General features: G+C 51.3%; 2 protein-coding genes across 3 annotated transcripts in view; both read right to left on the reverse strand.

The window, feature by feature from the left end:
• Positions 1 to 6062: 6062 nt before the first annotated feature.
• Positions 6063 to 8165, reverse strand: LOC135816808 (uncharacterized). The gene has a single exon (XM_065329908.1). The coding sequence runs from the start codon at positions 8163 to 8165 to the stop codon at positions 6063 to 6065; it is 2103 nt and encodes a 700-aa protein (XP_065185980.1).
• Positions 8166 to 15102: 6937 nt separating this feature from the next.
• LOC135817736 (homeobox protein OTX2-like) overlaps positions 15103 to 26500 on the reverse strand; it is a 39780-nt gene continuing 28382 nt past the window's right edge. For both annotated transcript variants that reach the window (XM_065330973.1, XM_065330974.1), the window contains exon 3: positions 15103 to 17864. In XM_065330973.1, the coding sequence (XP_065187045.1) occupies positions 17001 to 17864 (864 nt within the window). In that variant the 3' untranslated portion in view covers positions 15103 to 17000. The remainder of the gene's footprint in view (positions 17865 to 26500) is intronic.

The raw sequence follows: 26500 nt of genomic DNA on the forward strand, positions 1-26500 counted from the left end.
ACGACGCAGAAGACCACCTGCCTGATGGGGCGAAGCTGGCTGTATACGCCGACGACACAACTCTCTACAAGTGCATCACCACCCGACTCAGACTGCCAGAAGAGACAGCAATCCTCCAGCAGGCAGTAGACTCACTGGCAGCATGGGGAAGCAGGTGGAGGATCAAGTTCGAGCCCACAAAGTCGCAGGCATTGACCATCAGCCACCACCGCTCGCCAACCCCCCCCCCCCGAACGCAATACGCTTCCAAGGAGCAGTCGTGCCAGAAGTAGAGGAGCTCAAGCTTCTTGGCGTCACCTTCGACAGGCAGCTGGCATTCCGCAGCCATATCCGACAGCTTGCAGTACGCGGAGCCCAGCGGCTCGGCTTCCTCCGTAAGGCATCGGCTGTGCTAGACCCAAAGCACCGGGCAATCGTGTACCGTGGCTTTGTCCGCCCTGTGCTAGAGTATGGCATGCTGGTGTGGATGAGCGCAGCCCCCACCACCTTGGCCCGCCTCACTGCCATCCAGCGCCGTGCCCTGCACATAATTGGAGATGGATCATACCTCCCGAGCCTCGACATTCGCCGTACCGTAGCAGGGCTCTGCTTTCTGTACAAGCTGCACTTTGTGGAGGGTCCGCAAATGGTGAAAGCCATTCTGCCACCATCAGCAGCCGCACCGCAACACCGCATGCCTACTCGAGCGACAACCAGATCTGCAACACATCATCCATCGCAACTCACCAGTATCCTTCCCCCTCAGGCACGAAACAACACGCTCCGCTCATTTCCCCACTACCTCATCGCAACGTGGAATCAGCTCCCACCTACCCTTCTGCAGTCTCCCCCTTCTCGCAGAGGCATGCACACGTTCAAGAAAAACGTCAACGACCACTTGCGGTGCAAGTGGGAGTGGGCCACAGACAGGCTATGATCTCTGCCAACACACCAGCCTAATTATACTGACCGCACTCCAGCTCCCTTCTACCCCTCTTTGATCCCCTTCGCTCAGCTTAAAAATCCGATTATCAGTTCACTCCATCTTCCTACGGTGCACTGCTTTTACTATTGTTTTGTCCTATCCCAATCTCAAATTCTCCCCAATATCGTTTGCAAAGCCGGTGCTCCCCTCTTGGATGCACATGTTTCTTTTCTCCTATGTATCGGCGCACAGGAGTAACAATAATTCCGAGACCTTTGGTCGGAGAAGTTACTTTTGCCCCGCCTCCACTTCCATCCAATATGCCACCGCCCCTGCTGTGCAGCATCTGATGGTACTGTGGTATTCAGTAAAAAAAATAAAAAAAATAAGTCTCCCAACCACAGGCACAAGTGACGAGAACGACCCCATTAGCTGCATCCATGTACCCCTTGTGCCTGGCTACAAGTTCCCACAGAATCTATAGCGGTAATCTTGGGTGGAAGGCAATTCCATAATTTGCCGATTTTATGTAAGAAAAGGGAAGATGAAAATTTCCCATGAGAGTTGAAAACAAGCTTGTTCGGTCTGCGTTCACTACAAGAAATACTATAAGTTGATATCAAAAAGGGATAATATATGAGGTTGAAAGTGGATGTATTTGAAAAGAATTGTAATAGCGATAAGGGACGTCTGAAATGGAGGGATTCTAAGTTACACATACTATTCAAACTATCTTTTGATTCTTATCTGTCAAATTCTATCTTGGCTGATCTTAGTAACCCTCTACACACCTTAGCCTGCAGGACATCGAACATAGCTAGCTGTGCAGTTGTTAGTGTGAGGCTCCAGATTGGGGTGGCATATTCTATGGTGGGGCGTACATATGATTTGTAGAGCAAGGCAATGTTGGGGTAAGGTAGATAGCGATTAATTCTTTGCTGAAATTTCTTGGATATGGTATTGAAAATTAATGATTATCGAACTTAACTTTCAAGTTGATTCCGATCCTCCTGTACGATTTCCCGTACAGTTTCTCAACAATAGGAGTGGCGGCGATGGCCGGCATGTTGTCTCTGGTATTCGGTGCATTCGATCCTGTGGTGGTGTTTGCGGTGTGTTTGATCTTGGCGTGCGCATTCTCAAGGTCACTTGACATCAGATTCTGGTTTACGCCCTCAGACAGTGCTCGCATTGCAATGTCATGTCGTGCCAGTACGGTGCTTTGCTTTTCTATGCATGTGGTTGCAGTACGGGAGCTGGTGGTACAATCAGACATGGATGTTTCGAGGTGGTCATAAGCTGTGTTTAAATGAAAAATTTCAACCCGGGTCGAGTTCAGCCCGGGTTGAAAGTCTGTACGATAGACAAAAGAGGTGAGCGTTTACATGAAGACAGTTGACCCGGGTCAAATACTGATATGCCGCCAAAAGTCCGCTTCTACAGTCCTGTATGGTCACGTGAATCCTTTCGCGCGAAATTTGCATCTGCAGTGCCGTTCAAACCTGGCGCGAGATACGCACAGAAGTACGTTTGTACGATTTTCTTGACCCGGGTTGATTTCAACCCTCTCCTTGGGGGGAGGGTTGAAATCTACCCGGGGCGAAATTTCAACCCGGGTCAAGCGCAATGCGTCATGTAAACGCGCCATTCATTTTGTGTACATGGCGGGTTGAAATCTGACCCGGGTTGAAACGCTTCATGTAAACACAGCGATACTTTGATGACAGGAAGTCCATGCTTGTTTCCATGTCCCGTACCGTACTAAGCGTGGACTGTTGGGTTGCCTCCACTGCTGAGTCTGCAGCAATTCGACTTTCAAAGCTCTCAAGGCGTGCCTCAAGGCCGATTTTTAGTGTGGTGAAACTTCGGCATGAATACTCTCAACAGAATTTAGTACAGCACCAATCTTCTCCTCTATGAATGCACTCATGCTCACGTGACGTAACTGCTCAACTATGTAGACTACACTTACTATGACTTACAGTATGCTTCCTTCAGGCGCTGTGGGTTGGGAGGGGTAGACTCGATTCGATCGTCACGGGTTTGAAGGCCGACCTTGACTCCGATCTTTCACTATCGATCTCAGCAGCAGTGTTTCCTTCGCCTCGTAAATCCTCGCTCGTGGTGCTCACATCAGAAAGCGTCCCCAGATCGAACGTGGAGCGTGGAGACCCCGGTTCCGAGATCGTGCAGCAGGGTACCGCACCATCCTGAATCTCACCAGGAGACGCTTCCATGCTGCAGTCAGCGTGCCTCCTCTGCCGAGTGGAGTTTTCCGGGGTAGAATGCAAGGCTCCAAATGCGCGTGCAAATCCCTCCAGGGCCATTGAGGAACTTGAAGCCAACACAACTAGGAAAACTGAAGCCAACACAATTCGTAATCATCTGGCACAATGCAGTACATCTGATGAAGACAGCACCACTCCCTGCTCAATACACAATGTTTCGGGGAATTTCACCCCTCATCAGTTGAGCTTGAGTAGGCTGTTGTCCATCATCTGCATCGGCTGGGTCGAGCTGGTTTGTTGCTGGGTCAAGCTGGGGAGGACGGTTACGAGGTTTCGTAGATCTACGGGTACGAGATTTGTCGCCTTGGGCTCGGTGCTGAGAAGATCGTGCAGAGGCCTTGTCGGGAACAATGGCGGATTTCTGCAGGGAGCAAAATTCCTCACGTAGGGCTACGAGCTGCGCGGAGAGATCGTCCACACGCTGATGGAGACGACCCTCACGATCCCTCGACTCGCTGACATGAGAGGTCAGGGTCGGGAGCACGCTAAGCAGAGTGTGTTCTATACCCGGGAGGGAGCAGAACAGTTTCATCGCAGGCTCTCCTGCGAGCTCGCCCCAGGGCGAAGAAGTTCTCCCTGACTGCTTTACCTACCTACACCCCTACACTACGCTACCCTACACTGCCACTAATACCATACTACTGTCCTACTTCCAGACCGGCCTGTTGCCGGCTGGGCTGTCAAACACTACGGAGCTTTACTTGGATTGAGTGCTCGGAGTGTCCGCGGAATATGCAACATGAATGTTGTGTCTGATGCCGCCGTGATGGAGTGATGGAGTGAAGTGATCGAGACACATCATAGAGAAGAACATAGAATATTCGTTCGTTCGTCAAAGCAATATTCGAGAGAATATTCGTTGGAAGAAAACACCATCCGTTACATCACTAATAACAAGAGTACTCTTGCTAATAATAAAGTTCTAAAAGAAATACTAAACACCAATAGCTGCCTCAGAAACCGCCAGCGTGGCGGGAGGCTCGCGGCGGCATCATCTAAGTTGGGGGCGCCGTCGTTCAAGCCGCGTAATCCGCCACGGTGGCGATTTCTTGTTTCCACCACTCAGGAAGTCGTAAAATATTTTTATGACTCCCTGGTTTCCATCTCTACTCTTCAGAACTCCGCCGAACGAGGAGCAAAGGCACAGCCTAGCTGATTCCATTTTCTCCGCTGGATATTCCTGCCAGCACTGAACGGCAGCGGCTAGCAAGTCCAGTCGACTTTCCTAGCCACGAGACTTTTTTTACGTCGGACTGCAGGCTTCTAAGGATGCACATGGCCATATGGTGATGTTGAAAAATAACTTGAATTCAAAATCCGTTCATTGCCCCTGCAGCCTGCTTGTTAACACATGTTCACCATGTTCACCCGCTTGTGCCAAGTGAAGTAAATAAGGCCACCTAGAATTTCCCATTTCACAAGCAATGGAAAATTGTGTAGTGAAGTGGGAATTGTATAAGGAGTTGGAGGTGAGATATAACTATGTCTAGCCCTCGCGATTTACGCGATTTCATGCTCGAACACAGCAATTTTTAAAGTTAAATATTCTAATGAAGCTGTACTTGATGCAGCTCATCCAAGGCCCTTTCAGGCCTATTTTCATGGAGAACACCCAAACGAGGTGGGTGGGAGGGACATAGTTATATCTCACCTCCAACTCCTTATACAATTCCCACTTCACTACACAATTTTCCATTGCTTGTGAAATGGGAAATTGCATGTCGGAGTTTCCGGTGAGATATAACTATGTCTTGTTTAAAGTCGTTTCCGCACCTGGAGCGGAAACAAGAAACTATCACACCGGCCATACAAGGAACCAGACAAATTTCTGGAAAAAAAGTGGTTGGCATGATCAACTAGCATAATCAGCCCACACTATGGCACAGGCCAATGATAGAACAGATGGAATTATCAGAAAACTGTACGCACGGAACGGCGAGAGGAGTAGATACCAACTTGAATGGAATACAACTTAGCATTGCCAACTATGCAGAACGGACAATGCAAACTCCAGAGTGGAAATACTGGTGCCCCTATCGGCCGTAATCATGAGCGGCGGAAAACAAACTGTCAGCCAAGGACAGCCGCACCGAAGGTGGTGCCATCAGAGGAGGAGAGTGGAACATCACGAGAATAAAACCTCTGGAATGTAGAGGATTGCGCCCAGTCGGCGGCCCTGAGGATTTCGGGTACAGAGGCGCCCTTCCGACGGGCAACAGAGGTAGCAGCACTACGTGTGGAATGCGCCTTGAAAACAGTGGTATCCACACCAGCATCCGACATGGAAGTGAGGAGCCACCTGGCAATGGTGCTCGGTGAGGCCGGCTTGTGAGGACGGCGGAACGACAGCAGCAGAGGGTTAGCAGATGTTGCGGCAGCCGGCCGGAAACCCTCTGTGCGAGCAGAATACTGCCGCAGAGCATCCACCACACACAACTGAGGGTGCTGAGGGTAAGCAGGGAAGACAAACTGCTTGGCTGGATCACCGACGCGCTGATTCTTGGTAAGAGTGGGAATTCCAAATGAAGCAGCATGGACAGTAATGTCCATGAAACGAACATCGAGCTTCTGCAGCTCAGAGCAACGCCGAGCACCCGTCAGAGCCAGCAGCATAGTCAACCGCAGAGTCAGTGCTTTGAGAGACTCAGGCGTGGAGGACATGTTCCGAAACCGATCCAGGACTGCCTGTACATTCCACGTGCTGCCATAGCGCGGCTGCGGCGGACGGGACTGGTATGCACCCTTGAGCAGACGAGACACCAGGGGATGCTGACCAACCACAACGCCATCGATGGGAGGAAGCGTCATAGACAAGGCTGACCGGTAACACCCTAGCGTACGGTACTGTCGGCCCAGACGGAATTGGGAGGTCAGAAAGTTAAGGACCTCTGCGAGAGGAGCATCCATGGAATCGATTTGCCGTGTGCGACACCAATCACACCATTTGTTCCATGCCGACTGATACACACGTTCGGTGCCGGAACGCCATGACGCCAAGAGTAGGTTGGCAGTGTCGCCCGAAACTCCGCGGCGGCTGTAGCTAGCCCGGAGAGTTTCCATGCGACCAGGGTGAGGTGACCGGACTGTACCAACGGGTGAACTTCGTGATCTGGACCCGTCAACAAGACTGGAGAGGCTGGCAGCACTCGCGTAACGTCTACCACTAGGGCTAAGAGAGCCGGAAACCAAGCCTGACCGGGCCAAAGCGGAGTGACCATGACGATGGATGGGACCTCCTGTAGAACAATTCTGGCCAGGCATTTGCCAATCAGACAGATTGGAGGGAAGGCATAGGCTTGCAGGCAGGACCAGTCGAGACTGAAGGCATTCAGGCGGTGTGCGTATGGGTCGGGGCGCCAACTGACATACGTGGGCAGTTGAGAATTCATGCGAGATGCAAACAGGTCGCAGGTACTCGGCCACATGATTTGGAGATCCTGGAAAACTGACCTGTTGAGCATCCAGTCGCTGGCATCGGTGTGATGGCGAGAGTGATAATCGGCAACTGTATTCACCGCACCAGGTAGATATTGTGGAATCAAAGTGATATCTCGGAGCAGACACCACTCCCACAGAGTGGCGGCTATCCTGTCTAAGGTCGGTGATGCATTGCTGCCCTTGCGGAGCAAACAGGCAACAGCCACGCTGTTGTCGAGCTGCAGGAGAATGCTGCCCCGGTAGAGAGAAGGCGCTAGGGACTGGACAGCATACTGGGCTGCGAACAGTTCCAGGGCATTGATGTGAAGCTGCTTCTCGGCAGAAGTCCATCGGCCGCCGGTGGTGACATTGCCGCAACATGCACCCCACCCCGAACGACCCGTACTGGATGCATCGGACTGAATGACTAGGTCCGGCTCGGAAATGCGCACGGGTCGCCCATTCCACAGCTGGAGATGCCGAATCCACCATTGAAGCTCGGCACGGCACTCGGGGCTGAGGGCAAGCTGGTAAGTGTAGGGGCGACCCTGTCGTAGGAACGTGTTCTTCAAACACAGCAGACGACGATAGTGAAGTGGAGCAGGAGCCACGGCAACCATAGTGGACACCAGCAAGCCCACAATCGATGCAATGTCCCGAAGAGATACGGTGTGAGCAGTCAGCAGTTGTGCACAGTGTTGCTGAAGCTTGGCTGCTTTCGTGTCTGGCAATGAGAACTCCATGGTGACGGAGTTGACCTGAATACCCAGGTACTGTATCTGCCTGGTGGGAATCAGATGCGACTTCTTCCAGTTGATGTCGAACCCAAGACCGATCAGCAGATGAAGAATGGTAGCAACATGGCGAAACAGGTCGGACGTTGTCTGTGCCATGATTAATAAGTCGTCGAGGTAAATCACCAGTCGGACGCCGAGCGAACGTGCCATCGTCACCAGAGGATGCAGAGTTTTGGTGAAGACTCTGGGAGCACTGCTCAGGCCGAACGGTAGGCAGTTGAACCGGTAAAGCCGGTGATGCCACCGAAACTGGAGAAAACGACGAGACGATCGAGCCACTGGAATTGAGAAATAAGCATCTCTCAAATCTATCTTGATCATCACATCGCCGGGCTGCAGGAGATCCGCCACTGTCTTCAATGACTCCATCTTGAAGTGGTGATACTGCAGACAGTCGTTCAGGGCTCGGAGGTCGATAATCGGCCGGATTTTGATGGAATCCGCCTTCGGCACAGCGAAAAATGGACTGAGAAATCCCTTTTCCCGCTCCGGAATCTGCGTAATGGCGCCCTTGGCAACCATCTCGCACACCTCCTCGTCTAGCTTCTGAGTCAGAGAGGCGTCCAACCGGTGAGGATGTGGTTCGGACGGCTGAGTCGGAGGAGACAGCAGATCCAGGCGGTAACCAGCGACGGTCTCCAGCACCCAAGGGTCCGTCGTCAGAGTGTGCCATGACGCCTGAAAGTACTGGAGCCGACCCGCTTGAGGGAGAGTGGACAGCTTGGAACGAGGTGGAAGCGGGAGATAAAGTGGCAGCATAGTGTAGGAATGAATAAAATGACGGAAATCGTCCGCGGAACAAGCTGGATGAGGATGGAAAGCGGGGCTCATCCCGATCCCCGGCCGAGACGCTGCTGCCTCTGCGGCTGGTGGTGTGTCTGCGACTGCTGTCGGAAGTGGCGGGGTGTGGTGCCGGCTCCGCGACCCGAACCCCGGTAGCGATCTGTGCCGCGGTAGTAGTTGCGGCTGCGGACGGGAGCCTCCCGAAAAAGAGACTTAGCAGAGGCAGAAGCCGGTGCACTGGACGAGCGGACTGGGTGCGAGGAACTGGAGCGCGAGTTTCTAAACGGGCGCTTGCGGCGATTCAGAGAAGAACTCAGCTCCTGAAATGCTTTCACCTCCTTGGCCTGCGACCGCATTAACTTCAGAAACTCTGGACCAAAGAGGTTGGAGCCGGAAACAGACAAATCTGCTGATCGTAGAACAGACACAGCAGCTGGCTCATGCTGCCGGAGCAGTTTGTAACGGCGCTCCTGTGAAATATGTTCACTGGCGTGACCCACCAGCACCAATGTCTGCTGGACAGACATAATGACGTCAGCTGGAGACAAGGCCGTGCCTGTCTGTTCAGCTGACAAGGCTCTCGAATAAAGAGCACACAGCGGTCCGACCGTGTCCAAAACCTCGTCCTGAACAGTCCACAGAAAACGGTCTGGGTCAGGTGCACGGGACTGCTTGCCCGTATCCCGCCGTTTACCCACAAAATCATCACGACGAGGTGTGGCAACACTGGGTACATTAGAGGGCCGCGGGCACTGCGCAACCAGGCGCTTATGTGCATCAAACTCAAGGCGATGCCTTACGTGCTTCCCGAGGTAATCCGCGACCTCCGGCGCGACCCGTACCCCAGTGGCATCTGGCAATACAGATGGGTCAAACACCGACCGCTCCACAGGTGGTGGATGTTAGTGGGACCGTTTGGCCCGCTTGCTACGCCCGATCTGGTGGCAAGCAACACTGTCCTGATCTGAGGACTCCGAGTCGGCACTACTAGAACTAGCACTTGAGCTCTGGCTAGAACTAGAGTAGTGCGCACTCTCATCGACATCGGAGTCGGAGTATGTCTTGGACTGAGAACAGTCCGACTCACACTCGGAGGCACTGCCAACAGTGTCCGACTCGTAGGCACATAGGCCCAGTAGGTCGCGAGACCGTTTAGGCCGTTTAGGCCGCTTAGTGCTCGTCACATTCAAGGACGCACTATGGCGCCGACAAGGTGCCGGGCTGGATCCACCAGCCACTCGTGCCCTGGCTGCGCCAGAAACATCACACGACCCAAAGTCCCGGCGTGACTCGCGTGGACGCACGACACTAGACACCCTTAGCAAAAAACGTTATGTTGTAACGGTATTTTCGTAAGGGGGAAAATACCGTGATTTGGGTTCGACCTTTAGCAAGATGCACGCTATTTTTAGTACGCTGTTGAGCTTTGATATCACGCGGTACAACCATTTTTGTCACCATATACGCGATACAAGGTGAAATGCGTACGGACTATGCAATATTTGGCCAAAACACATACCGTTGGTCACAACGATAAATCAGCCCCCATAACGTTTCTACGCTGCAGCTTCAACGCTATTTGGGTGATCAAGGTACGAGTACCGTAAAAAATAGCGTTACCGTTGTTTGCTAAGGGTGTCTACTAGCTCGAAGCACCCGGCCCATCTTGGGGTGTCACCACACTCCCGCATCCACGGCTCTGTGTTTCGACCGCATCGGCCAGCACGTGGGCAAGGCGGCGAGCCGCCTGATCATCGTCACGCAAAGACTCTAGAAGCTTCTCCATCGCCAAGAGTCTAAGACAGCAAGAGAAAAAAAAAATATCCAAGGCACTTCTTGTTCGAGCATGAAAAAAGGCCTGAAAGGGCCTTGGATGAGCTGCATCAAGTACAGCTTCATTAGAATAATTAACTTTAAAAATTGCTGTGTTCGAGCATGAAATCGCGTAAATCGCGAGGGCTAGACATAGTTATATCTCACCGGAAACTCCGACATGCAATTAATTCGTTGTTTCGGGTCACTTCACTCATCCGTATACGTACCAGGGTCGGTCGGTCGGGTTTATTTTTTATTTTATTTTATTTTTTATTTTGGTTACGTCCATGTACAGTCATGTGTAGTGTAGACAATCCAGCGCAGTCATTGTCCGATCAGATCCAGGTCCCCTCCAGGACCAGATCTTGGCCGCGCTGGCAAACGAGTCTGACCGTCGAGCAGCTCTCACCTTGAAAACTTCTGTAAATAGCGACAAGGTGGCGGAGCTGATGCTGTTTCAGGACCGTTTGCGGATCGGAGATAGAAGACAACGTCGTCACCAAGCGCTGCATCCTGTCATTTGGCTAGCCATGGCTGCTTCTGAGGTAGGCCTTGGCGGATAATGCCGGCAGAAAAATTGGCAGAATTCGGTACTTTTTCTGGTAAGTTTCATGCATGTTTGGTATGTGGATAAAGAAATGGAGCAGAATTCGAGGAATTGCCCGCCATAAGGTTTGTATGGTTCTGCCAATTTCGGTGCAAAAAAAGCAGAATCTGCCACCTTTTCGAGCATTATCCGCCAAGGCCTATTCTGAGGTCGATATCTGGACTGCTATTATTAGGGTGGCGTGTAGTCTGTACATAGTTTAGTCTGTACATTTGCATGCACTACAAAAAAAAAACATTTTGCGGTCGGGTGAAAAAAGACGGTCGGTCGGGTGACCCGAAACAACGAATTAATTCTGGATGGCCTAATTATATTAGTTGTGGGCTCCTTTCCATCGCTCTCAAAGTCAAACTGAGTGAGGGTTGTGATAGATACTATATAACCATGGTAACTATTACTTGTTGCCACATGCACAGCATAACCATCGATTCCGCTCTGTTTGTTGTGAATGGTTGCTTGGCGATACGCTTCGGCATGTAGATCAGCAGAACCACTCGCTAGCGGAACTAACGTTACTTGGCCGTGATGGCGGCGATGTGGCTGGTGAATCATGTGAATGCCGCCCTACTGATGAAGTCAAGGTTAGTGCCAAAGATCTGGTGTTTTCTGTTCTGTGTTTGTTACAGCATGCTAAACTAATGTACATGTAGGCGAGGAAATAATGATTTTTTTCCTCTGCCCACATTCCGTGACGACACCGTAGCGAGGAAGTAACAAGTTAGTTCGTTCTTGGCCTATGCCATAGATAGATAGATGCTCCAGCCAGCTGTTTCGCGCACTGAGAGCTCCGAGGTCAGTGGTGAATAGCGTGGTGAATAGCGTGGTGAATAGCGTGGTGAATAGCGTGGTGAATAGCGTGGTGAATAGCGTGGTGAATAGCGTGGTGAATAGCGTGGTGAATAGCGTGGTGAATAGCGTGGTGAATAGCGTGGTGAATAGCGTGGTGAATAGCGTGGTGAATAGCGTGGTGAATAGCGTGGTGAATAGCGTGGTGAATAGCGTGGTGAATAGCGTGGTGAATAGCGTGGTGAATAGCGTGGTGAATAGCGTGGTGAATAGCGTGGTGAATAGCGTGGTGAATAGCGTGGTGAATAGCGTGGTGAATAGCGTGGTGAATAGCGTGGTGAATAGCGTGGTGAATAGCGTGGTGAATAGCGTGGTGAATAGCGTGGTGAATAGCGTGGTGAATAGCGTGGTGAATAGCGTGGTGAATAGCGTGGTGAATAGCGTGGTGAATAGCGTGGTGAATAGCGTGGTGAATAGCGTGGTGAATAGCGTGGTGAATAGCGTGGTGAATAGCGTGGTGAATAGCGTGGTGAATAGCGTGGTGAATAGCGTGGTGAATAGCGTGGTGAATAGCGTGGTGAATAGCGTGGTGAATAGCGTGGTGAATAGCGTGGTGAATAGCGTGGTGAATAGCGTGGTGAATAGCGTGGTGAATAGCGTGGTGAATAGCGTGGTGAATAGCGTGGTGAATAGCGTGGTGAATAGCGTGGTGAATAGCGTGGTGAATAGCGTGGTGAATAGCGTGGTGAATAGCGTGGTGAATAGCGTGGTGAATAGCGTGGTGAATAGCGTGGTGAATAGCGTGGTGAATAGCGTGGTGAATAGCGTGGTGAATAGCGTGGTGAATAGCGTGGTGAATAGCGTGGTGAATAGCGTGGTGAATAGCGTGGTGAATAGCGTGGTGAATAGCGTGGTGAATAGCGTGGTGAATAGCGTGGTGAATAGCGTGGTGAATAGCGTGGTGAATAGCGTGGTGAATAGCGTGGTGAATAGCGTGGTGAATAGCGTGGTGAATAGCGTGGTGAATAGCGTGGTGAATAGCGTGGTGAATAGCGTGGTGAATAGCGTGGTGAATAGCGTGGTGAATAGCGTGGTGAATAGCGTGGTGAATAGCGTGGTGAATAGCGTGGTGAATAGCGTGGTGAATAGCGTGGTGAATAGCGTGGTGAATAGCGTGGTGAATAGCGTGGTGAATAGCGTGGTGAATAGCGTGGTGAATAGCGTGGTGAATAGCGTGGTGAATGTGGGCCAAGAGCGCAGTGTGGAGAGTTAAAATTATTTTCAAATGGCCCAATCCGTCACAACTGTTACTTTGCTTCTGAGCTTATAGAAGTAGGACTAGATTAGGGAAGTTCCCACCGACGCTGCCGTCTTCTTACATAACAGGGAACCCTGAGACCAAGTGATCCGTGCAGTAGTGACTTCTTGTGTCGCCATCACTGGGTGCTCTGTTTTACCTGACAGTTGCTAGTAATGTGACAAAGGGTTGAGAACTTTGAGGACCGTTAGCTAGCAGTAAGTGGGTGAGGACAGGTGCAGAAAGAGGATTGATGGCAACACACATCACACACACACACACACACACACACACACACACACACACACACACACACACACACACACACACACACACACACACACACACACACACACACACACACACACACACGCACACACACACACACATGCACACACACACACATGTACATGCACATGCACACACACACACACATGCACACACATATACACACATATACACACACACATACTTGTACTTGTTGTACTTGTTGCTCACTACCAAAACTGGTCACGTGGGTCTCCCCGGGAGAGGGGAGAGAGACTCAAAAGGAATCTTGGAAAGATGACTCAATTGGCTATTGAACCGCCCAACGGCAGACACCCCCTGAAATCCCCAAAACTCTGGGTGGACTTGAAAATGATCCCACTTATGGGCTCACCACACCTCAGTAAGTGGGTGAGGACAAGGTGCAGAAAAAGGATTGACGGCATCAGGGTATCCGTCCTGGGATCCAACTGCAGTTACCCCTGCCCCCAGTGAAGGTAATACTTGCTACTAGTGTGGGTGGCTAAATCAGAATGGATCTGATACAAGCTTCACTAGCACCATGATCACACAAGAGTTAATCTAGCCAGAAGTAGTCCATGGTTAACAGGTATGTATACTTCAAATAGAAAGTATATGAACCCTGAAACCAACAAAGGTGGTAGATACAACATTACACCTTCAAGCAGCCGAGCCCGTTGGCAACAGACCCGACACTATCCGGCATAAGTGTACCCACCAACTGAACTAGCTGGAACACATACACACACATACACACACATGCACACACACATACACACACACACACACACACACACACACACACACACACACACACACACACCGTCACACGCACACACCATTGGATCACACACACACACGCGCACACACACACACACACACACACACACACACACACACACACACACACACACATACATGCACATGCACACGCATACACACACATCTACACACACATACACACACATGCACACACATACACACACATACACACACATATACACACACTAGCAGCACCCCAGGCCAGCGTTGCCTGGCCGAATGTGGCATGCGGGTGAAGCAAGTACATGAACAGCACACTTGCTCAGCACGTGGTGGTGGCCAGACCGCTGAAGTCCTGGTGAGGAAGGTTCTTCATGGTTGGAAGGAGAAGGAGGGACGTCTGTTACGCCTTCGGGAGGCTGGTCAGGGTTGTCCATCACCTGGTACATGGTGGCGGATGAAGCGGCTCAAAAAATTCATAAACTTACGAACAAAAGTGCGATGCGCTCTTCACTGCAGATCAGATGCAGAGTGCAGTCAGTGCAGATCTTTTGTATCCTTTTGTTGCAGATGTTTCTATTTGCAGAGAACGGTTCACCATGTTCACGTGGTCCGCAGCGCTTGTGCGGCTGCTGCTAGTGCTACCTAGACCTATGCCTAAGCCTATGGCCTAGGCTAGGTGGCTACATGATTCGCAGGCTTCGCGTGCTCAGTGCTTCTGCGCGCGGCTGCTACTGCTACTCGTACTGATCGTGTCTGCTATAACTTAGTATAAGCGCTACCACCTACACTGTTCGCACGCTTCGCGTGCTCAGCACGTGGTGGTGGCTACACGATTCGAACGCTCCGCGTGCTCAGTGCTTCTGTGGCTGCTTCCGCTAGCTACACGATTCGCACGCTTCGCTTGCTCAGTGCTTCTGCGGCCGCTAGCTACACTGTGCTACACTGTTCGCACGCTTCGCGTGCTCCGCGCAGCGCTGCTCCGCAGCGCTTCAGCGTGACGCAAAAACACACTTCACAGGTGCCTCTTCTTTATAAGGAGCGTGACACACACACACAGACACACGTCACAGGTGCCTCTTCTTTATAAGTAAAGATATACACACACATACACACACATACACACACATAAACACACATGCACACACGCATACACATACACACATATACACACACACAAAATACGCGCGCGCGCGCACACACACACACACACACACACACACACACACACACATGCACACACACACACACACATACACACATACATGCACACACACATACACACACACACACACACACACACACACACACACACACACACACACACACACACACATGCACACACAAGCACTTTTGCATTATTATTATTATTACTATTATTAAATTTTGTTTTACATCGGAAGCTCAACAGTGCAGCTGGACAAATATGAAGAGGCTGATGGGACCAAAAAATAAAAAAAAAATAAAAAAAATAAACAATGTATATACATCAGTGTAAATGTTTAGAAAAAAAGGGGGGATGAGTGGTGAACAAAAAGAGAAAAGACGAAAAACGTATGCTGAATAAACCTGGGCAATATATACATGTAGCTGGTGAGAGACTAAACGTTGCCAACGTTGTCAAACAAAATTGCACGATATCGTTCAAACCAAACTGGATCATCCAATAAGCGCTTTTAAAAAACCACATTCAGTACTTCAAAGTAGATATAAAATATGTCTGGATGGTTTAGCCTCCCTTCCCAAAAAAACCACAGGTCCAGCTAGATTGGATGTCACAGTAGCGGTCCGTGTTGTGTGTTGTGTGTGTGCACGAGGTACCAGCAAGTACTAGTAGTTGAAACCATAGAAACAGCACCGCACACAGCAGCCTGACAGTGACTTGCCTTGAAAATATTGTATGAAACAATTGGAAACATACAATCTCAGGTCTATTTGGATATAATATATACAGGTAGAAAAAGAAAATAGTGAAATCGGTGGCTCTAGATAACGAAAGAGAAGATCAAACTTCCTAGCATCTATTGAAACGGGGTACAGAAAAAGACCCAAGTGCCATTGGTATGCGTGGCAGATGCTGTGACCTGCCTTTGGTGTGAAAAAGCTTGTCAGCACCTTATAGGTTCGGCCTGGTCCCATAGCTCAGATGGTTAGAGCATTGCTCATGACAAGCAAGGTCCGGGTTAGAGTCCTGGTAGGGTTGGATTGTTTCGCTTTTCCGCTGGCAGTTCACTTCCTGGGACTGTTTCCTAGGATCTCACAGGTATAAAATAGACCTTCAACCGGACGACAATGACTATTACTAAATAGAGAGAATACAAGCGGCAATAGATTCCAAGAAATAAAAAAATAAAGATGTAGCGCCGATTCCGTGCCTGATCTGCTGAGGACATGATAATGATTTCTAGTGAGCGTGCAGTGATGCCTGCCGGCCTTCTACAATTAAAACAACGGGGATACTGCTAATTAAATCTAGGTGGAGGACAATGCACAGACTATGTCCAGCATGTGTGTTGTTTAGAGAACAGTGCTGTCTCTGTTCGGGCTCCGTTCCTCACGGATGAAGGGAAAGTTTCTTTGAGCTGATAACAATACAGTAATACGGGTAACTAAGGACAACCTGGACTTGCGACCAGCCTGGTACTACCGAAAGAGACAGACAGGCAGAGGGAAACACCGAGAGAGGAAGGAAAGAATCTAATTCAGGGACTCGTGAACTTCGGAGCTACACTAAACTGGTTTCCTGTGGAAACCGGGGTAAGGGGAAGTCATTCAGCAGAAGCAATCCCAGCGTGTTCTCATGGGAACTGTGAAACGACAGGGTAACCAGGCATTTCCAGACCTTATTATCGGGCCTCTGTCGTTAGTTCATCATGTTGGCAGATGTTACATGCCGGTGGCCGTTGGGTCGTTCAAGCAGCAGGGTCGACGGCGGATAGTTTTAAAGTTGATGTCATTTGTATGGACTCGATCGCATGACTTGTGCCCACAATTTCCCATGTTACAAATTTTTCCTTGGGCTCACCATCTGAGTCATTCGTATCATGCAACTTTTTGGGGGCAGCAGGGTGTGCGGGAGGAGTTGCACACTTTCTTGCAGGGGTGGGGGCGGAGCGTTAGGAAAGAACCAGGGCCAGCACAAGCATTGTTTGCAGTGGGTACCTACTGACTAGCACGATGACGAACATAGCCGGATAGTCAGCCTGCCCGTCATCCTAGATTTGACAAGAAAATTACACGACCGGGCACAGCGTGATCATGGATACTGTCCTGGCTGCCTCTGGTGTTGCACTTCCGGGTAGTAGCGCATCTGCGTCTGCACTCCGGGATCCATGGGTGTGGTGGGTGTAGAGTGATAGAGCGCCGCGTACGGTGCTTGTCCTGCTTGTCGGCTGACCGTTGGCGCAAAGGGGCTGCTCGGCGTGTGCTGCAATATGGGCATGGACGGACAGCGCGCCAGGGAGCCGTCAGAGGCCACGATTGACGGCGTGCTGGCGTGCCGCTGCAGGTAAGCCACGTCGGTTGCCGTCGGTTCCGCCTGCCGATGCGCGTGCGGGTGCGTGTGCGGGTGCTGCTGCATTGGTGATGTCATCGCCGTCCATCCCGTCGCCCCCGGCAACGCCGACATGGCGTAGTGCGTGGGTGAGGGTGCCGACGCCACCGGGCTAGTGATGGCGTGCACCTCGGTGACGTGTGCCCCTGCTGCCTGTACTTGATGGTGCGCTACTGCTTCACTCTGGGGTAAGGATGGCACTTGATGATGAGTCATCGGCGACGTCAGTGCACCCCGATGGAAGAACTGGTTGCCGGGAGCAACGTACTGATAGTGACTAAGTTCAAGCATGGACGGCTGCTGCTGCTGGTGCTGTTGCGTGGGCGTCGGCAGAACACCTTGCTCGGGCGACTGTTCGTTTGAGGGCAATGCCTGGCACTGGAGACTGGCAACGGATGGCGAGGAGCCTGCGTTGGCACGTTCCAATTCCTCGCCTGCCATCTCAGGGCTATCGGCCTCATCGTCCTCCTGCTTTTCCACCTGGCCGCCGGACTTGCGAGAGCCAGGATTCTTATTCTGCTTGCGCATCTCCTTGCGGTGCTTCGCTCGGCGATTCTGGAACCATACCTGATGTGATAACACACACACACACACACACACATACACACACGCACACACACACACACATTGTATTTTATGACAGTCACACATGTTTGTATGCCACGTGGTGTGCTCATGAGTGTTCCCAAAACCAAAGGCGATTGATGGTGTATATAAATGATTAGTTCTGCAGTTTGGGGGCACATTACAGTATAAGCTGTATAAATAGCATGCAGTGAGTATCATGCATGCACTGAGTATCATGCCTTGTATAAATAGCATGCAGTGAGTATCACGCCTTGTATGCCAGTACAGTCGTCCCTCTCTAATCCGGCGCCTTTTGCTACGGCATTTTCTGCTGGATTAACGAGGGTGCTGGATTAAGAAAGCCTGCCCTCTGACCCGGCCCTACCCAATTGCATGCATGTATCATACGTCAAAACGCAGGGTTTTTCGTGTCGACCCCAGTATTTGGTGCACGGCTTTATATTCTCAACTTTTCTCCAGGAATATACACAGTGATAAAGTACAACAGAGAACATGTTCACATGTATACGTACTCTTGCACACACACGCACAGTCGATTTATGACTGCCGGATTATGAAATCAAACTACGTGCAGTTTGAGCGATTCGTTTCAAAAAGTCATTGCCGGAGGCGGAATTCAAGTGCCGGATTAAGATGTAGGAATTGAACGAAAAAAATCGGTTTCGTCAGAAAGTGCGCCGGTTGGCAAGGGTTCCGGATAAACAAGTGCCGGATTAGAGAGGGACGACTGTACTAGTACAGACCAAGTACTGTAAAAGCCATAACGAAGTGCTAACTCTAACGAGTTAAAGGGGAAGTTAAGGCAAAAATTAAAATTTCACCAGTTGTAATCTTCGGGGTGCTGAGTCGAATGGTCGTGGTCCGAGGAAGCTGAGACACTCCCTTCCTACTTGAATCCCAATCGAACTCGCGGACTTCCACCGAAACTGGGTGACTGCGCCCTACTAGATGGGGATTTGTATGCAAAATGTCACTAAAAGCGCCATTTCGTTCTTATAAAAGCACGGATGACCGCGATTGGCCCATATGTTGTAGTCTTTTGGACGCTGAGTCGATTAGTTTTGGTCCGAAAAGGCTGCGATGCAGCGTTCCTCCTTTATTACCAATCGAACATGGTTGAACATGCGGTCACGTGCTCCTGCGTACACCAGTCACCTGGTCACCGTGCCTGCAGGGTACAACTTACTAGCCTGTTTGACCTTTTTTGGGTGCAGTCCTGTCACTCGAGTTGAACTCGAGTTGAACCTTGGTGTGAAAGTTGTCGCCTGCTGGCGTGGTGACCAGGTGATTTGGGCACCCAGGAGCACGTGACCACTTGTTCAACCATGTTCGATTGGGAATAAAGGAGGAACGCTGCATCGCAGCCTTTTCGGACCAAAACCAGTCGACTCAGCGTCAAAAAGACTACAACATATGGGCCAATCGCGGTCATCCGTGCTTTTATAAGAACGAAATGGCGCTTTTAGTGACATTTTGCATACAAATCCCCATCTAGTTGGGCGTAGTCACCCAGTTTCGGTGGAAGTGCGCAAGTTCGATTGGGATTCAAGTAGGAAGGGAGCGTCTCAGCTTCCTCGGACCACGACCATTCGACTCAGCACCCCGAAGACTACAACTGGTGAAATTTTAATTTTTGCCTTAACTTCCCCTTTAACGAGGAGAAATCTGTCGTTAAAATAGAAATCGTTATACAGAAATCGATACATATACTGTCCTATTGAGCGTTGAGAATGAGTGAGAATCGTTACCTTTGGTATACGTAAACTAGTCAATTTTGGGAAATCGTTAGATATGTGCCAGAGTTAGAATAATGCCTTTTACAGTAGATAGTTCTTTGGAACTTGATTTTACATGACTGACGGGCACTGTGTATGCGCATGTGTGTGTGTGTGTGTGTGTGTGTGTGTGTGTGTGTGTGTGTGTGTGTGTGTGTGTGTGTGTGTGTGTGTGTGTGTGTGTGCCGTTACATAGTGTGTGTTCATTCCCGAAACCCCCCCCCCCCACACACACACACCTATGTCACCTGGAATTCCTTGCCACCAGGATATGACACTGCCAACCAGGTGTCAGTTTTAAGTCTGGCATCCTACATCGTGAGCACACCGTGTATGCATGGCATGAGATAGATCCTATCAGTACTGTATGCCAGCAAGAGTAACGGTTTCATATTCCCTTTGAGGGTTATGTACTCTTGATGTCAGCCATGCGGTAGGATGTAAATCTAGCATTTTTTTTACTGAATACCACGGATCCATCAGATGCTGCACAGCGGGGGCGGTGGCATATTGGATGGAAGTGGGGGCGGGGCAAAAGTAACTCCTCCGACCAAAGGTCTTGGAGTCATCGCTACTCCTGTGCGCCGATGCATAGGAGAAATGAAACATGTGCAAGAGGGAAGCACCGGCTTTGCAAATGATAACGGGGAGAATTTGAGATAGGATATATCAATAGTAAAAGCAGTGCACCGTAGGAAGATGGAGAGAACTGATAATCGCATATTAGGGCTGAGCAAAGGGGATCAAAGAGGGATAGAAGGGAGCTGGAGTGCGGTCAGTATAATTAGGCTGGTGTGTTGGCTGCGATGGAGAGATCATAACCTGTCTGTGGCCCACTCCCACTTGCAGCGCCGCAAGAGGTCGTTGACATTTTTCTTGAAGGTGTGCATACCTCTGCGAGAAGGGGGAGACTGCAGAAGGGTAGGTGGAAGCTGATTCCACGTTGCGATGAGGGAGTGGGGAAATGAGCGGATTGTGTTGTTTCGTGACTGAGGAGGAAGGATACTGGTGAGTTGTGATGGATGATGTGCTGCAGATCTGGTTGTCTCGCGCGTAGACATGCGGCATTGCGGTGCGGCTGCTGGTGGTGGCAGAATGGCTTTCACCATTTCCGGACCCTCCACAAAGTGCAGCTTGTACAGGAAGCAGAGCCCTGCTACGGCACGTCGAATGTCGAGGCTCGGAAGGTATGATCCATCTCCAATTATGTGCAGGGCACTATCCAATTATGTGTAGGGTACTGCGCTGGATTCATGACAGTGAGGCGGGCCAAGGTGGTAGGGGCTGCGCTCATCCACACCAGCATGCCATACTCTAACACAAGCCGGACAAAGCCAAGGTACACGATTGCCCGGTGCTTTGGGTCTAGCACAGCCGACGCCTTACGGAGGAAGCCGAGCCGCTGGGCTCCGCGTACTGCAAGCTGTCGGATATGGCTGCGGAGTGCCAGCTGCCTGTCGAAAGTGACGCCAAGAAGCTTGAGCTCCTCTACTTCTGGCACGACTTCTCCTTGGAAGCGTATTGCGTTCGGGGAATTGGCGAGCGGTGGTGGCTGATGGTCCATGCCTGCGACTTTGTGGTCTCGAACTTGATCCGCCACCTGCTTCCCCTTGCTGCCAGTGAGTCCACTGCCTGCTGGAAGATTGCTGCCTCTTCTGCCAGTCTGACTCGTGTGGTGATGCACTTGTAGAGAGTTGTGTCGTCGGCGTATACAGCCAGCTTCGCCCCATCAGGCAGGTGGTCTTCTGCGTCGTTGACGTACAGAAGGAAGAGGGTGGGGCCGAGGATGCTACCCTGCGGCACGCTAGATTGGATTCGGTGGGTCGGTGAAGACTGGCCGCCTATGACTATGACGACACGGATGTGGCGGTCTGTCAGGTAACTCCGGAGCCAGGCAAGGAGGGGGTCGCTTATGCCGCACCGCTCCGCCTTGTGGAGGACGCCGTTGTGCGAGACCTTGTCGAAGGCCCCGGCAATATCTACTGCGAGGACCTTGACTAGGCCTCCACCGGCAGCTGCAAGGCTCCACTCATGCTGAAGAGCAATCAGCAGATCGGACGTTCCCAGTCCAGTGCGAAAGCCAAACTGCCTGTGAGAAAGGATGTCATTCTTCTTCAGGAAGTTAGTTGGACAGGCTGCGGCTCACGATGGACTCCATACACTTAGACATTATGGGCAGTAGTGATATCGGTCGGTAGGTTCTGGAGTTCTACTTGGGGCCTTTCTTGTGTACCGGTACGACGTTGGCAACTTTCCACATGGCAGGTTGATGACCACTGCAGAAGCACAGGGTAAACAGCTTGGATAGGGGCAGGGCCAGAGAGTCGGCACTTTTTCTCAGCACTCTAGCGGGTACAGCATCAGGCCCTGTGGCTTTACTTGGATTCAGGGCTCGGAGTGTCCGGCGTACGGTGGCTTGGCGGAAGTGGACTGTTGCAAGCGTATTTGGCACTATTTGCTGTGCGCCAGCGGACATGCGGGAACGGCCCCGACGGTTCTGCAAAGTCATCGTCTAGGCTGCACTTCTGGGCAAAGTACTTCCCAATGACGTTTGCCTTGTCGTGGCTTGTGGTGCATTCCATGCCATCGGGGTTAACCAGGACTGGGATGGAGCTGTTCCGGCCATGCCCTCCAACTTGTTTAATCATGCTCCACCACTCTCTGTCCTGCAGGCTGCCCGTCCGGAGCCGTTGCTTGACATGGTCGAGATGTCTGGCTTTGGCTCTTGCTAGACATCTTGTTGAGTCAAGGCATGCTAGCTTGTATGTACACTTGAGCGCTCCATGTCTGGGGTCATCGCGGAATTTCCGCCAGGCATTGCGCTTTCTGTCAACTGCTGCAGAGCATTCTGGCGTCCACCAGATTGGGTCCCGCGGTCTGGTCTTGAAGACCTTGGATGGTATAAAGCGCTGCATTCCCTCCAGTGATTCGCATGGTCAGAAGCTCACATGATATGTCTGGGTCGTCACCAATTATTGTGCCCCAGTCAGTAGTCTGGAGGAAGGCAGAGAGGCGGGGCCAGTCAGCCCGCTGGTATCGCCATACTGTACGAGTGGTGGGTTGGTCTACAGATGCAGTAAGCTGGAAGTCGGCTATGACAACAGCATGGTCTGATCCGCCAAGAGGTGGTTGGGTGGTGGTACATACAGTTCCAGGCACATCCGACATGACGAGGTCAAGGATGTTTTTTCCACGAGTAGCTGAGGTGACGTGTTGTCGGAGACCATGTACACAGCACATGTCTTCTGTAGCTTCTCCAGCTGCCGAGGTGTGCGGGGTTCCAACCCATTCCCGGTTGTGGGCATTGAAGTCCCCTGCCACAATAATGTGTGAGCAGGACTGCCGGGCTTTGTCGATGTCAGATTCCAGCTGGGTGAAGATACTGCAGTCGCTGTCTGCCCTCGTCCCGGGTCTGTAGGCAGCACAGATGCCGAATTCATGCCTGACGGTGCAGCAGAACTGATCCAAAGAGTTCCACACTCAGAGTTGATGTCCAGTTGTTTGTACGCCATCCCTTCTTTCAGCCATATGGCGACTCCGCCACCTTGCACTGTCCGGTCTCGACGTATTGGGGGGGGGGGGGGGGGTGTGGGGAGGGGGGGGGGGTAATAGCCAGGGATTGAGACTTCCGCAACTGTAGCCTTGTCGGGCGATAGTTTGGTCTCGGTGACAACAGCGATGTCTACATGCTCGCTTTTCAGAGTATGCTGAAGCTCATCCATTTTGTTGTAGATGCTGAATGCATTCGTGAGCAGGAGATGGAGTGAGGGGGCCGTAGTTTTCATTGTGACCGTTGGCGTTGTTGGGGTTGGTGCATGGCCTACATTGGGTGGTGGGCTCATGGGTCTGTGTATCCTGCTGGGGTGGCTGCGCACTATGCTGGGCAGCTCGCTTTGCATCCTGCGACAGCGAATCTGGTGACCGTTCCGCAGAGGAACGTTTGTGGCTGTGAAGGGGGGTTACAGGTGTGCCGGCAGCGGCAGGGGACAGGCCACGACTCGCACTCAGGAAGTCGTTAATAATTGTGGAGCCAATCCCAAGTTGCTGTTGCTCTTGATCATGCTGCTGTGCTTCCAGCTGGTTGGTGCTACTGCCGCTACTGCTGCTGCGGCGACTGCTGGTGCTGCTGCGGTGGCCACTGGTGCTGCTGCTGCGGCGACTGCTGGTGCTGCTGCGGCAACTGCTGCTGCTGGTGTTGTTGTTGTTGTTGTTGTTGTTGTTGTTGTTGTTGTTGTTGTTGTTGCTGCTGCTGCTGCTGTTGTTCTTGTTGTGGCTGCTGCTCTTGCTGCTGCTGATGCTTTTGGCTGCATTTGCATTTGTGGAGGTGTGGAATCTCCACGGCCTGCAGTAGAGCGGCCTTGGTCAGAAATTGGCTGACGTCACTGTCAGCTTGGAGGTGGCAGCAACTGATATCCTGGTAGACACTTGCCCGTTTTCGGCTGTGTGTATGCTGCATTGGTGGGCTTTGACAGGCGGACCCACGCTTTCCGACCTACGGTGCACAAACTCAGTGAGGCTGTCCACCGTGCAGTCTAGTCGTGGCTCAAGTTACCCACAAAGAACACCGATCGCTTCTTTCTTGGCGGGCCCGCGGCAACTAATTTCCAACTGTCATCCTTGATGACGGCCAGGATAGGTTGGCTCTTCTCGCAGTTTGATTGCACAGGCTCAGGATCGACCAAGCCGGGGTCGTCCGTACGGGTACGCATTTCGTGCTGTGCAGAGCAAGAGGTCAAGAGGCCCTGACTGTTGTCCATTATCTGCATCGGCTGGGTCAAGCTGGGGATCCGGGAGGACGCTTACGAGGTTTCGTACGGGTACGAGATTTGTCGCCTTGGGCTTGGTGCTGGGAAGATCGTGCAGGGGCCTTGTCGGGAACAATGGCGGATTTCTGCAGGGAACAAACTTCCTCACGGAGGCCTAGGAGCTGCGCGGAGAGTAGCCCTTTCCCAAAGGTGCTCTTTTAATTCGCACTTAGTGCTTTTCGCGTCCCTCAAAATATGCTGAAAAAGTGCTCTTTTTTCAGTGAAAACAGGCAAAAAGGGCTCTTTTTTCAGTGAAGCATAGCCATGCTACATGTTCAGATATGAACCCAAAAGGCCAAGCTGAGAAATGAATATGCACTCTTCCATTTATGGGTCCACGAAAGGCAAAACAGGAAGTAAAGTTCAAAACCCCTCTTTTACAGCATTGTGTACACCGCGCGGGTACAAGCTTCACTAACTTGTTGCCCCCCAAAAAAGCGGCGTGCCAAGACCAATCGAGCACTCGGAAACTGTGATCGCATGCATGAGAAAACAGATTTTAGCACTTTTTCAGCTCAAAAAGGACGATATTCTCCAAAAAAAAACGCAATAAAGGGCGAAAGAAACGGGCTTTTCCAAAAAGGGCCAAAAGGGCGAAAAAAAGGGCGAGCACCTTTGGGAAAGGGCTAGCGGAGAGGTGGTCCACACGCTGATGGAGACGCAACTCACGATCTCTGGACTGCATGAAGAACACACGCGCACACACACAGACACACACACTACTGAAGTTTTTCTGGACATGTCGAAAGCTTTCGACAAAGTGCGTCACCATGTCCTGATACAGGATCTGTTTGAGGTTGGCGTAACTGGCAGGGCATTGTCATGGATTGCCAGCTATCTCAGCATCCGACAGCAGTATGTCCGATTTGGCACCCTCCAAAGTGGCACGAAGCCGTGTACATGTGGTGTTCCACAGGGCTCAGTGCTTGGTCCCCTGCTGTTCAGTGTCTATACCCGGATCAGTTGTAGAGCCAGCAAAGTCAATCCAATTTGCTGACGACATTGAGATTCAATTCAGCCACACGTCAACGGATGTCATCTCAGCTAATCTCTCCACAGCAGTCACAAAGCTCAGTGACTGGCTACGTCAACGTGGCCTCATTCTCAATGAGACAAAGAGTCATCTCCTAGCAGTGTATGCCGGACGCAAACAGCCAACACCACCGATCAAAGTCACCTGCGACAGAACACCCCTCCCAGAAGCCTCCTCAGTCAAGTATCTCGGAGTGACCGTGGACATCACTTTGACATTCAAGGAGCACATTGACAAAGTGGCGGCCAAGATGGCTCAGTAAATCGGAGCACTCTGGCGCGCACGCCGCTGCCTCAGTGAAGCTGCAAGGGCACGGTACGTGACCTCCGTAGTACTGCCAGACGCCCTATGCGCCTCGCCCTCTTTCAGTGGCTCACTGTCGAGTGCTGAGACCAGGAGGCTGCAGATTCTGCTGAATCGAGCAGTCCGCTCTGTCTACGGTGTGCCCACGCGACACTCAGCTGAACCTTTGCTGACCTGGCCGGCTGGGAGTTTTCCAGGTGTCAGAGCACTTCAAGCAGAACACCTTAGCTCTTGTGTGGAAGAGCCTACACGGTGAGACATCGCAGTCAGTCACAGAACTAATGACTCCACAAATGACCAGAGAAACCCGCCTTCAGCAGCAGGACGGACTCAGTCTTCCAGTTGCAAGAACAAACGCTGGCAAGTCGAGGTACGCCTTCAACGCTACAGGTAAATGGAACAGATTACCTGGAGACTTCCGCTCCAGCACAACTCTGGAGACCTTCAAAGCTGCAGCAGTACCCTACGCAATTGCTCGTTGACTACATGCAACAGTAGCAAATGCCATGTTTGACAATGGATCCGATTTCCAGCTGACTATCATTTCCAGTGCATGCACACTTTTTCTTTCCTTTTTTTCTCTCTCTCTCTCCCTCTCTCTTTTTTCTTCCCTCGATCTTCGCTACCTTGTCATTGGGAAGAAATTCCCGTTTGGATTTTGCGAAGTAAAAAAAAGTTCCAAAAAAAAGTACATGACTG

Source organism: Sycon ciliatum, chromosome 5 (genome assembly GCF_964019385.1).
Source record: "Sycon ciliatum chromosome 5, ocSycCili1.1, whole genome shotgun sequence".
Classification (NCBI taxonomy): Eukaryota; Metazoa; Porifera; class Calcarea; order Leucosolenida; family Sycettidae; genus Sycon; species Sycon ciliatum.